Source organism: Cervus canadensis, chromosome 12 (assembly GCF_019320065.1).
Source record: "Cervus canadensis isolate Bull #8, Minnesota chromosome 12, ASM1932006v1, whole genome shotgun sequence".
Taxonomy (NCBI): Eukaryota; Metazoa; Chordata; class Mammalia; order Artiodactyla; family Cervidae; genus Cervus; species Cervus canadensis.
This window is the reverse complement of record NC_057397.1, coordinates 1080041-1093794: the sequence shown is the minus strand read 5'-3', so window position 1 is coordinate 1093794 and position 13754 is coordinate 1080041. Positions and strand designations below refer to the sequence as shown.

Here is a 13754-nt window from a genome sequence, read left to right as displayed (position 1 = left end):
ATCAGACATTACAGACTTCACTTTCACACTGTACTTGGTCAGGGAGAGGTGAGATGGCCGTGCACAGCCCAGCGAGTCCCTGGGCTGCAAGAAGCTGTAGTCCTTCTGGAGCTTGAGTCATACTGAAAGATTTTTTAAAAATGAATATCAAAATAAACGCAGATAGACAATGGAGTAAAATGATTAATTTCGATCACATTAAACATTCATCAACTGCCTAGTGTACATTCTGTGTTACCCAGTGTATTTGCCCTGGATTACCTAACTTACAGTTAGGCAGTTCTTATAAAAAATCTATAAGGGAAGTTTTTTTCTTGTTCCCGTTTTGTAGAACAAGTGACCGAGACTCAGAGAAGTCAAATAATCTGCCTGGAACCCCTGGTAGGTGGTGCCTCTGTGATTCAGGCCACCTGAGGCCAGGTGCTGGCTTCTGACCACCGAGCAATGCCCCAGGCATTTTAGGAATGGAGCGAGATGTCAGAGATTTATTGTTATTCACACTGGACGACTCTGAAAGTTAGGTTTCTAGGACTTTGGCTGTGGGCTGGACTTCAGTTAACTTCAGTTGCACATTCCCTGCCTGAACCTCAGTTTCCTATCAGAATAGTGCTCAGTCATGTCCAACCCTCTGTAGCACCATGGACTGTAGCCCGCCAGGCTCCTCTGTCCTCCACTATCTCCCAGAGTTTGCTCAAATTCATGTCCATTGAGTTAGTGATGCAATTTAACCATCTCATCCTCTGTCATCCCCTTCTCCTCCTACCTGCAATCTTTCCCAGCATCAGGGTCTTTTCCAATGAGTTGGCTCTTTGCATCAGGTACCCAGAGTATTAGTGCTTTAGCTTCAGCATCTGTCCTTCCAATGAATATTCAGGGTTGATCTCCTTTAGGATTGACTGGTTTGATCTCTTTGCAGTCCAAGGTACTCTCGAGAGTCTTCTCCAGCACCAAAATTCAAAAGCATCAATTCTTCAGCGCTCAGCTTTCTTTGCTGTACAACTCTCACATCCGTTTGTGACTACTGGATGAGCTATGGACAGCTATGGGTTGGACTTCAATTAACTACAAATCGTCTCTCTGAGTCTCAGTTTCCTATCAGAATAGTAATAAAGGATAAATGAAACAACACAAAGTCTGGCTCAAAATAAGTCCTCAGCACACCCAGAAGTACTCAATAATTCCCACTCTACCCCTACCCCATTTTCACCCACCCACCTACCCCAGGGGCATCAGTATCTTCTACTCTAGGGGACTTCCGTGAAAAAGCTTGAGAAATCCTGCCAGTGGAAACAATTCAGCTCACCTTGGAATGCGAAAACCTACTTGAAATGCTTTTGCCTCCCAACCTCGGGCAAATCACTTAACCAAGTGGGTCACAGATTTTGCTTCTGTGTACAAGCAGATTAGACTTGCCTTTTCTCCTATCTTTTAGTATCAAAATTCTGTGGCTTTATAATGACCTCTCCCGGCTGTGCCCGTAATTCTTTGCTGTTTTATGTCGTACATCTGACAGAACCCACTTCCCGTGTAAATACCGTCTACTGCAGCTGCCCATTTATCCACTGCATCATTAAGATACAGGCCAAAACTTCAAAGCTTTCTATTAAAGATCCTCTTAATGTGATTGAGTTCCTCAGTGCCTTTGTGATTCAGGCTACTCAAAGCAGAATGTATTTGACTCTTTCTGGTGCCCTTAGCAAACTCTAGTAACTTCTGATCTTCGATCTTTAAAAAAAAAATAGTTCATAACTGCCCCTCTCCCTTCCAAATTAGGAATAATATGTATGCTATTATCAAGGCTTTAAAATTATAAAATTAAAGCAACATCATTACATCTTAAACCTTGTTTCAGATTCCTGACAAAATGGGAAGCAACCTAAATTATTGTTGCAAGAAACAATTCTGGGATTTCCCTTGTGGTCCAGTGGTTAAGACTTCACGCTCCAATGCATGGGGCATGGATTTGATCCCTGGTGAGGGGAACTAAGATCCCATATACCTCAGGGCCAAAAAACCAGGACATAAACAACAAAAGCAGTATTGTAATGAATTGAATAAAGACTTTAAAAATGGTCCACATAAAAAATAATATCTTAAAAAAAGAAACTATTCCAACACTATGGAAAGCTTATCAATAGATTTTAAAGAATGAGATAGCCATTTCTGTACCAAACATGAAATTTCAAGACAAGTTTTTGCGTGAAAAAGCACATCTTAGATCTATAAACATGGTATGATCAGTTTCCTCTCCATGGATCACAGCTTTGTCATGGTGAAGGGCCTTGCATAACTCAATGAAGCTATGAGCCATGCCATGCAGGACCACCCAAGATGGATGAGTCATAGTTAAGAGTTCTGACAAAACATGGTCTGCTGGAGGAGGGAATGGCAAACCACCCCAGTATTCTTGCTGTGAGAACCCCATGAACAGTGATACAAAGAGCCTCATGAACATGATGTGAAGAGCTGACTCATTGGAAAAGACCCTGATGTTGGGAAAGATTGAAGGCAAAAGGAGAAGGAGGCGGCAGAGGATGAGATGGTTAGACAGCATCACTAACTCAATGGACATGAATCTGAGGAAAGTCCAGGAGACAGAGAAGGACAGGGAGTCCTGGTGTGCTGCACTCCATGGGGTCTAAAAGAGTTGGACATGACTTAGCAACTGAACAACAAAATTGATCAATTTGTAGCTAAAGAGCATGAAAAATAGTGCATACATAGAAATATAGAAATGTGTGTATAAATGCACAGCAGTCTCTCAAGAGGGGAAAGGGGACCAGGTTTCTAGCGTGTGGTGTGTCTGAGGGGGAGAGAGTACTCAAGGAGACTTATCTACAGCTTTATTTTTACTAGGGCAATATATTCATGTGTTAATTTGTATAGTTGCAATTAGATAAAGTACCATAAAAATTGCCATGATTTCTAATATAACTTTTTAAAGTGCATTCGTGGCACTAATGTTCTTGTTCTGAGAGTCTTTTTCCTTTTCATGTTTTGTGTTTTGTTTTTTTTTTTTTCTGATTACTAAAGCCCTACTTGTCCATTATGTAAATTCAAACATCAAAGATAGAGACAACACATGGAACCCCTCATGGTCCAGTGGTTAGGACTCCCTGCTTCCAATGCAGGGGGCATAGGTTCAATCCCTGGTTAGGGAACTAAGATACCATATGCTGTGCAATGTGGCCAAAAATATTTTTAACTTTTTTAAAAAGAGACCATATAGAAAGTACACAACCCTATAATCTTCAGTTCAGTTCAGTTCAGTCGCTCAGTCATGCCCAACTCTTTGTGACCCCATGAATCGCAGCACGCCAGGTCTCCCTGTCCATCACCAGCTCCCGGAATTTACTCAAACCCAAGTCCATCGAGTTGGTGATGCCATCCAACCATCTCATCTTCTGTTGTCCCCTTCTCCTCCTGCCCCCAATCCCTCCCAGCATCAGGGCTTTTTCCAGTGAGTCAACTCTTTGCATAAGGTGGCTAAAATACTGGAGTTTCAGCTTCAGCATCAGTCCTTCCAATGAACACCCAGGACTGATATCCTTTAGGATGGACTGGTTGGATCTCCTTGCAGTCCAAGGGACTCTCAAGAGTCTTCTCCAACACCACAGTTCAAAAGCATCAATTTTTCAGCGCTCAGCTTTCTTCACTCTCTTACCCCTCCCCGATGATATAACCACCTTTGATAATTTGGTACCTGTGTCTCCTCTATAGTACATATATGGTTTCCTAAATTCTCTGGATTTTTTCCCCAAGACTTTTATATCAAAGCCATCAAGATGAAAAGAAAAGGATTATATTAGGACTAACTGAATAAAATTTACAAGACCCTCACCTGACTTTATTTTTCTTTTTCTGTATCTTTTTTCAAAGGAGCCTGGCTTTTTTAATGTGAATTTTTCAAAGCAGTTTCTGGTTAAAAAAAAAAAAAAGAAGTTGCTTGAATATTACTGTCAGATCGTCTGACAGCTCACAGGAATTGATCAGAAGAATGTGTCTGCAGATTGACAGAACTTGACAGATGAGAAGACAGGCCCTTTCATATTTGTATTTATATTTATATGGTGTTGTTCAGTTGCTAAGTTGTGTCTCATTTTATGCGACCCCATGGACTGCAGCACTCTAGGCCTCCCTGTCCCTCACTATCTCCTTATTTATATTTATATATACATACACAAATTATTATTATATTTATGTGAAACGGTTAGTCACTCAATCGTGTCTGACTCTGTGACCTCAGGGACTGTAGCCCTCCAGGCTCCTCTGTCCATGGGGTTTTCTAGGCAAGAATATTGGAGTAGGTTGCCACTTCCTTCTCCAGGGGATCTTCCCTACCCAGGGATTGAACCCAGATCTCTTGCATTGTAGGCAGATTCTTTACTGTCTGAGCCATATATACATACACAAATGGTATTTATTTGGGGACCACAATTTTTCAAGAAGCTGTCAGCTTTGCCTTTTGTTTAGAAGGAAAATGGACCCTTCAAATATCTTTACCACATTGTTCTCTGTCTGCTCCAAAAGGTAATAAGCGGTTTTACGTGTCTCTTTCCAAATCACATTTTGTCAGGAAATCTATCATTCTAGACTCTGCCACAATTTCTGTATTTTTCTAAAGAGCATGGAGCCCCAAAGTCAAACAGAGATGCTGTGAATTCCACTCTGCCTCTGATTTGCTGGATGACCTTCATTTCCGTAAGCCATCTGTGAAGTGACATTTGACTCAGAATGTGGTCATAAAGACTAGACAAGGTCAATGTGATAACTTCACCACATAGCCTGGCATGTAGTATGTGCTCAATAAATACAACTCCCTTTCCCTAAGTTTTTCCAAAATTCTTTCACCTCTGTCTTCATGGAAAAATCACTAATTTGGAGCTGTTGAATATCATTTATAGTCCATATCATTATTTTTAGCCAGCTGCCCTGTGGCACAGTTTTCATATCTAAAAACACGCTCTGCTGTGTTCAAGGCTGTTGTGATTCTCAGAGGAGAAAAGAGAAGATGTGGTGTTGAATGTGGAGAAGACTATTTTCAGATGCTAGCTGTCATTGTCATTGCTAGTCGACGGCCATGCTTGCTTTATTATTTGTTAAGGACAAGCGGATCATTTTGACTGGAGTCATATATGGCAAATTGAAACCTGCATTATCAGTAGCTTCCGTGACTTATCGAAGGTCAGACAGCTGGTAAATTTGACTAGAATGGAGGTCTGATTTTTAGACCAAAGTGTTCCCTGCTCCACCCTTCCCCTCCCTCCTCCCATGGTCAACAGGGGGGAAGATGTCTCCACTGCACCAGGTCACCAGGGGCCTGAGTCACTGCCAGCTCTGCCCAAAGACCATTTGCACATGAAGGGTGCCCGACTGATGTCACCGGCCACTGCCTCCCAGCCCCAGTGTGCTCCTCAAAATAAGAGCAAGGGATTTGCTCCTTTGCAAACAAATTTTAACATGTGGCCACTATGAGATACATATATACACACACACACATATATATATACACACACATATATATATACACACACACATATATATATGTATATGAAAATTCATATTTCTGTAGTGTGCATGTCTATATGTATACAACATATATATATCTCAATATATACAGTATATATATGTACAGTAATTGCATGTGTATCTACACATCTGTAATACATATACAGAATTACAGTGAGTTTTTATCATTAATTTCATTTAGTGCCAAAAACTTTTCTTTATTCCAAGCATGTATCCTTTTACTTTTTCTGTGTTAAAAATGCCCTTTCCTTTTTTTTCCTTAAAAAAGCTGAATGTAGTTTTTATTTTAAAACAGTTTTATCTTTTTTTTTTTTTTAAAACAGTTTTATCTTTATAGAAAAAAACTGTGAAATAGTACAGATTTCCAATATGTCCTACATGCAAGTTTCCCCTATTATGAAAATCTTACACTAGTATGATACACTCATTGAGATTAATGATCAAATTTTGATAGATTACTATTAATGACAGTCCATTTTTCATTCAAATTGCCTTAGTTTTAAACCAGGATACTATATTTAGTTCTCATGTCTCCTTTAGACTCCTTGAAGATATGACAGCTTCTCATTCCTTCTTTACGATGACCTTCACAATTTTATTTATTTATTTATTTTTATTTATTTATTTATTGAAGGATCATTGCTTTACAGAATTTTGTTGTTTTCTATCAAACCTCAACATGAATCAGCCATAGGTACACATATATCCCCTCCTTTTGAACCTCCCTCCCGTCTCCCTCCCCATCCCACCCCTCTAGGTTGATACTGAGCCCCTGTTTCCTGAGCCATATAGCAAATTCCCCTTGGCTGTCTATTTTACATATGGTAATGTAAGTTTCCATGTCTTTCCTTACATCTCACCCTCTCCTCCCCTCTCCCCATGTCCATAAGTCTATTCTCTATGTCCCTTTCTCCATTGCTGCCATGTAAATTAATTCTTCAGTACCATTTCTCTATATTCCATATATGTGCATTAGGATACGATATTTATCTTTCTCTTTCTGACTCACTTCATAGCAAGATCCTCTATGACCCACCTCCTAGAGTAATGGAAATAAAAACAAAGGTAAACAAGTGGGACCTGATTAAACTTAAAAGCTTTTGCACAGTGAAGGAAACTATAAGCAAGGTGAAAAGACAACCCTCAGAAAGGGAGAAAATAATAGCAATTTAAACAACAGACAAAGGATTAATTTCCAAATTATACAAACAGCTCATACAACTCAATGCTAGAAAAACAAACAACCCAGTCAAAAAGTGGGAAAAAGACCTAAACAGACATTTCTCCAAAAACACATACAGATGGCTAGAAAACATGAAAAGATGCTCAACATCACTCATGACTAGAGAAATGAAAATCAAAACCACAATGAGATATCACCTGACACCAGTCAGAATGGCCATCATCAAAAAGTCTACAAACAATAAATGCTGGAGAGGGTGTAGAGAAAAGGGAACACTCTTGTACTATTGGTGGGAATGTAAATTGATACAGCCACTATGGAAGACAGCATGGAGATTCCTTAAAAAACTAGGAATAAAACCACCATATGACCCAGCAATCCCACTCCCAGGCATATACCCCAAGGAAACCAGGGTTGAAAAAGATACGTGTATCCCATTGTTCAGTGCACTATTTACAATAGCTGGACCATGGAAGCAACCTGGATGTCCATCGACAGATGAATGGATAAAAGAGTTGTGGTACATATACATAATGGGATATTACTCAGCCATAAAAATGAATGCATTTGAGTTAGTTCTGATGAGATGGATGAACCTAGAACCTATTATACAGAGTGAAGTGGGTTAAAAATGCCTTTTCTTTTATAAAGTGATGGGAATAGTGGGATAGTTGGGTCGTTATTTTTGTATGTCGATGGATGTTTTTCATACTTCCTTGGCAAAGCACAAAATTGAACCTTGGTGCAGTCCCTTGGGCCCACTGGTTGTTTTATATATATGTATATATATGTATATAACTGTCCCATGGACTACACAAATCTAGAAACTGTCAGAACCAGTGGGCTAGGTCTGTCTAGTTCCATTCTGGCCATCACAGTCTCAAGTGTGTTAGAAGAAACAAGCAAAAGTCTTGAGTTTCCCTTTTTGTTGTCTTGCAAAATTAGTGGCACTGAAGCCGCCAATAGATTAGAAACTACATGCTCCTAAAAATAACCATGGGATGCTGTGCATGCTATCAGCATTCTGAAGATCGCATCTGTTCCTGTTTGGGAAGGTTGGCAAGACCCTGGAGATCTGGTGCAGACAGGGAAACACCAGAGCCAGTTCTGGTTCTCTTTTCCCTGTCTGGTATTTGTTTTTTTTATTGGGAGAGTGATTTCACTCGTTACCCAAACATGATGTCCCAACCGCTCTTCCGCTTAGGAAGCCAGCATGGTGCTTTAGAGCCTGCAGTACCAAGACATCAGTGTGCTCCTGGCATCTCAGCAGGCCCCTTGGTGTCTGCAGTTCCCCTCCTCCTGCCCTTGGACTCTGGTTTCCCAAGGAGAGCTGCTCACCCACCAAGCCCTAGACTCATAGGCTCCTAGGGCTTCAAATCTAGAGAACACCTCACAGGTCATTGAGTCCCAGGCATCTAGCCCAAGGAGATCTAGAGGGACTCTGCTGTGGTCACAGATAGAGATGTGGAAGAACTAGGACAGGAGACCAAGTCCCCATCACAGAGACGGGCAATATTTTTAGTGCCCCATCTGCTTGACCTTATACTAAACCTTCACACACATCATCTTCCTTCATCTTTACAATCACACCGTGAGGTCCTATTCTTTTTTTTTTTCTTAAAGACCTAATTTTATTTTATTTGTTTTTAAACTTTTTGACCACATGGCCTATGGAATCTTAGATCCCTGACCAGGAATTGAGTCCATGCCCCTTGCATTGGAAGTGCAGAGTTTCAACCATGTGATGACCAGGGACATCCCTGAGGTCCTAGACTTAGCCTCTTTTTATAGATGAGGCAACAGAGGCTCCGAGGTTAAGTAATTTACCTAAAGATCTTTACACAGTAAAGATGAGGTGGGGGTCTAGGATTTGACCTGCTACAGTGGAGTTCCTCTGCCAACACTCTTTGCCCCAATGCTATATTGTCCCAAGTTCTCTGTCCTCTAAAATCTGCAAAATCCAGCCTATTCCAGTTCAGTATGAAAAGATGCATGGTTTCCTAGATGCCTGTTGTTCTTTGAAACTTTGTAAGAATCATATCTTCAAGAATGTGAGTCCACCAAACAGCTGTGTCCTGCTTCTCACTGGTGAAATGATGAGGATAAAAACTGTACCTACCTCAAGGTTGTCGTGAGATTCATTCCATTTAATATATGATGCATATTGTTGTTCTTTAGTTGCTAAGTCATGTCTGACTCTTTGCGACCCCATGGACTGTAGCCCACCAGGCTCCTCTGTCTATGGGATTCTCCAGGCAAGAATACTGGAGTGGGTTGCCATACCCTCCTCCAGGGGATCTTCCTGACCCAGGGATCAAACCCAAGTTTCCTGCTTTGGCAGGCAGAGTCTTTACCACTGAGCCACCAGGGAAGTTCATGGTGCATACTAGGGGCCATTATTAATCACCTTTGTGTCAGGGACAATAGTTACCTTATGATAGATAGGTGCTCAACTGATGTTTTTATCAGTCAACAAGCATATGAATTAATAAATGAATGGAAGTATGTATTAGACATAGTCAGTCCCTCTTATTAAGGTGCCAGTACCCTAGTTGGGAAAGGACTTTATATAGAGCTGAAAAGGCTGGTATCTTTAAGTGATTTATATATTTAAGTGCTTGTTTTGAGCTAGCAACAACAACAAAAACTACCAGTCCAGGACATGTCCTGAAAAGAAATGTGTAGTGGGAACAGGACTCATAGGGGAACACTGAATACCCATGTTGAATGCCCACTCTGCCAGGTCCATCCATACAGTAGGTATTGAGATTAGAGCCAGGATATGACTGTGTATCTGTCAGGCTCAGAATCCACTGTTTTTCCATGACTCCATTCTGCCCCTGATACCTTCAAACATCCCCTAATTTCCTGGGAAGATGATAGCAGCTTTTCAAAAGTAGGAGCCCCTGATTCCAAGGTGCAGACCTCTTGACCCAGCTTCCCTCCTTCCCAAGCCTTTCAGAAGCACTTACCTATCTGCTGACTCAATCCTTTCCCACATTATGCTTTTCAGGAGCATCACTGCCTTCGTATTAAAATTCTGGGGGACTGCTACTACTGCGTTTCAGGACTTCCTGAGCCCCGGCAGGACCATGCCCACTGCTGCGTTGAAATGGGCCTCAGCATGATCAAAACCATCAGGTAACTTGGGATCTTCTTCCTAATCCCGGGCCTTTGGTGGGCTTGATGGAAAAGACCAAAAGTACCCTATCTATCCTTTACGGTCAATTGTGTATGTTGCAAGGTGGAGTTCTTTGACTTATTTCATGAAGATTTATGCCCATTAGTTCTCCCATAAAGCCAATAAACCTGCTAGTTTCATTCTATTCTAGATATACTTCCTTTTCATTATTTGTTCAACAAATTTGTATAACCAATGTTCTTCTGGGGATACAGCAAGGAACATGATGAATGTAGTGCTTACCTTCAGGAAGATGACAGTGCAGTGGGAGAGATAATACATAGACAATTTCAACACAGTACAGTACGCTCTGAGATGAATCAAACCAGCGTGGTTGGGGTGATAGAAAACCAACAGTTTGTGCAATCTGGGGTGCTGGAGAAGACTTTCCAGTGTACAGATGTCTAAGCTGTTACCTGAAAAGTAAGACGTTAGATTCTGGAGGTGGAATGGAGAGCTTGGAGGATAGATGGCCGTGTGCAGAATTCGGGATGTGGTGCCATGGCAGTTGGTGAGGTCTTGGCTGGAATGTGGTGACAGGCAGGCTGCACGCTGGGACCAGCCAGAACCTGCAGGGCCTTCTCAGTCACGTTAAGGGGTCTCAGTAGCTCAGCTGGTAAAGAATCTGCCTGCAATGCAAGAGAACCCGGTTCCATTCCTGGGTGGGGAAGATCCCTTGTAGAAGGGACCGGCTACCCATACCGGTATTGTGGCCTGGAGACTTGACAAAGAGTCAGACAGGACTGAGTAACTTCCACTTTAATTTTATCCTAAGGTCAACAGGAAGGGCAGCCAAGGGTGTCTTCGTCTTCATGGGTGTGTGACAAGTGCTCTTGGCTTTGGTCAGTATATCTGACAAATAGAGATTTAATCAAAGGGGGATAAGTTATTGAGGTCAAGGACTTTAGAACTAGACTGTCTGTGGCTGTGGGATAAAACCTCAGTGTTGTCAAAGCTCCCTTCAAGGTTCCAAAATGTTTGCAGATCCTCCAAGCATCACATCCTCCCACAACCACAGCAAAGGCAGCAAAGAGAGGACTCATGGGCAGAAATCTCCGTGGCTTGTGCCTTGTCTTTTAAGAGAAGAAGAGTATTGTTGAAAACAGACTGGAAGACTCTCCCTGTGAACGCACACCTTCGTCATATGGTCTACCTGTTGCAAGTGTGATGCTTGGGAGTGTTAGTCTGGGTTAAAGTCAGCAAAGACAGCAACCCGCACCCCCATGCACACCCTCCACTGTAGGCTCAGCTTGTCTGCTGGTTCCCAAGACCAGTCCGGGTACAGGCAGGAGTTGGAGGCTCCCTCTCTATTACAATAGAAGCTGGCTGTGACCAACACCATGTGCCTGGCCTTTCTACCTGCTGACAGATCCCTGACTTTATTCAGGTTTCAGGCAGAAGTCTATTGACATCGGGAAAGGCTGGGAAGTCCCCTAATTAAGATGAGGGCATAGAAGCACTTTTCTTAAATACGATCCTGTCCCACGGAAGCAACCCTGGTCATTTCAAGACTGAGACTGACATCACACTCTGGGTGGGCAGGTGTGCCCCCTGGGCAGGCCTTCAGGATCCCACCTCTGGAACCAACCATGACCAGGGCCTGGTCGAAGCAGTGAGGTGCTTTGCCATGAGGTGTACAGTGAGAGGGCTTCCCTGGTAGCTCAGTAGTAAGGAATCTGCCTGCCAATGTAGGAGATGCAAGTTGATCCCAGATGGAGAAGATCCCCTGGAGGAGGAAATGGCAGCCCACTCCAGTATTCTTACCTGAATAATCCCATGGACAGAGGAGCCTGGTGGTCTATAATCCAAAGGGTCACAAAGAGTTGGACACAACTGAAGTGATTTAGCACACATGCATATATAATGAAAAACCCCACCATCACAAGCCCTAAGACCAGTCTCTGGAAAGAGACTGGAGATGTCCACTTTGCTATTACCTCCTCTTCTACAGAGATACAGATGTTTCTTCCAAGAGGGACCATAGAGAAAGGAGTCCACCACTTCCCACCAGGGTTCCCTTTGATCAGCCTTTCGTAGATGGGAAAGGCTACAGATGCTTCTCAGCTGTTAATCCAGATGCTTGAGAGTCTTGCCCTGAAAACTAGGTTGAATTGTGATAATGTGTTGACTGGTTTCAAGGAGGCAATGGGCCCGAAACCCAGAAGACCCAATGTCTCATACCAGCTGTGCATCTGATGAGGTCTGTGAACTGTCAGTCAATCAGTAGGTCAGTCAACAAATAATTTGTTCAGTTCTACCATGTGTCAGATACTGTGCTAAGTCCCAGAAATACAGTGATGAACGGGTCTCTCCGGGGTCCCTCTCTTGTCTGTGGCTGCCCATTAGAGACGTTCCTTGGATTGGTTGTCTATGAAATGAGGAAGTTGGATTAGATCAGCTCTGAGGCCTCTGCAAGTTTATGACTTATCAAAATCAAGTGTAAGTAGCAAAACCTTCCACTGACTTTCTCTCTTCCTTTAAATTTGTGTTCAGATTAAATTGATCAATAAAATTAAGAGCCACTGAGCCTTTGTTGAGGCTCGTGGGCTCTTCACTGCTGCGCACGGGCTTTCTCTGGTTTTTGTGCGCTGGCTTCTCACTTTGGCGGCTTGTCCTGTTGATGAGGATGGGCTGTAGAGCACGCAAACTACAGTAGTCGTGGCACGCAGGGAAGTTGCTCCACGGCATGTGGGATCTTGATTCCCAAACCAAGGATCTAACCCACGTACCTTGCACTGGCAAGCAGACTCTCAACTACAGGAGCACCAGGGAAGACCCTACTTAAACATTTTTAAATGATGATCACAATCAAGTTAATGAACACATCCATCACTTCACATAGTAATCTTTTTATGAGAATGCTTAAAACCTACTCTCAGTGAATTTCAAATATACAATAATTAATGTTAACTATAGTCATCACGTTTACATTAAAACCTCGGAACCTATTCATCTTATAATGAGTATTTTTACCCTTTGGCCAACATTTACCCTGTTCTCTACCTTATCGCTAACTCTTGACAACCACCTCTCTACTCTGGGTCTATTGGTACAGCTTTTTTTAAAAAAAAAAACAGTCCACATATAAGTGGACTTGTCTTTCTCTTTCTGGCTTATTTCACTGAGTATAATGCCCTCCACATTCATCCAGGTTATTGCAAATGGCAAGATTTTCTTCATTTTTAAACCTGAATAATATTCCAGTGTTTCTGTGTGTCTGTCTCTGTGTGGAGAGAGAGAGAGAGAAAGGGAGAAAGAAATGAGTGATGAAAGGAAAGAAGGGAGAGAGAAGGAAGGAAAAAAAGAAAGAAAGAATATTCTCTTTATCCATTCATTCACAGACTTATAGGAGTTTCTAACTTGAACTTGAGTAGAAGATATGCTGCAGAGATGACATTGCAGAAGAAATGAACATTGATTGTCAAAATGCTTTAAGAGTCTCAGAACATTACCATTTATCTTCTGGAGAGGATCTTACCCCTCCTGACCATTTTAACCAATCTAAAGTGTCCTTTCTGAAGCTTTGGAGTGGGAGGACACTGAGATTTGGAGGGCTGAAGTGATTCAAGGACTTTCTCTTGTTAGTTTATTAAGTACAGCTTTTACTTCCTTTAGAACAAGACAGTTCAGGAGGATGTTTTTTAACTGCATGAGTCAGAGTCTATTAATACTCAAACAACTCCTTGATTATAATGTGGGTGACTTGAGGTCCAGCATGAATTCTTCCGGTTACCAACAAAGCATGGTGCAGAGAAATAAAATACGAGCTCTCGAATTAGGCAAACCTTAGTTGCAATTGGCTCAGACTTGTAGAGTTTCCACTCCTACTGTCAAGTATTGCACTCTGAGGAATGACCAGCA

The 13754-nt window shown here is 42.0% G+C and overlaps 1 protein-coding gene across 4 annotated transcripts in view; it reads left to right on the top strand.

The window, feature by feature from the left end:
* The window catches only part of ADCY8 (adenylate cyclase 8), a 226878-nt gene that overhangs the window by 89824 nt on the left and 123300 nt on the right, over nt 1-13754 (top strand). For all 4 annotated transcript variants that reach the window (XM_043484063.1, XM_043484064.1, XM_043484066.1 and 1 more), the window contains exon 5: nt 9726-9853. In XM_043484063.1, coding sequence (XP_043339998.1) covers nt 9726-9853 — 128 coding nt within the window. The remainder of the gene's footprint in view (nt 1-9725; nt 9854-13754) is intronic.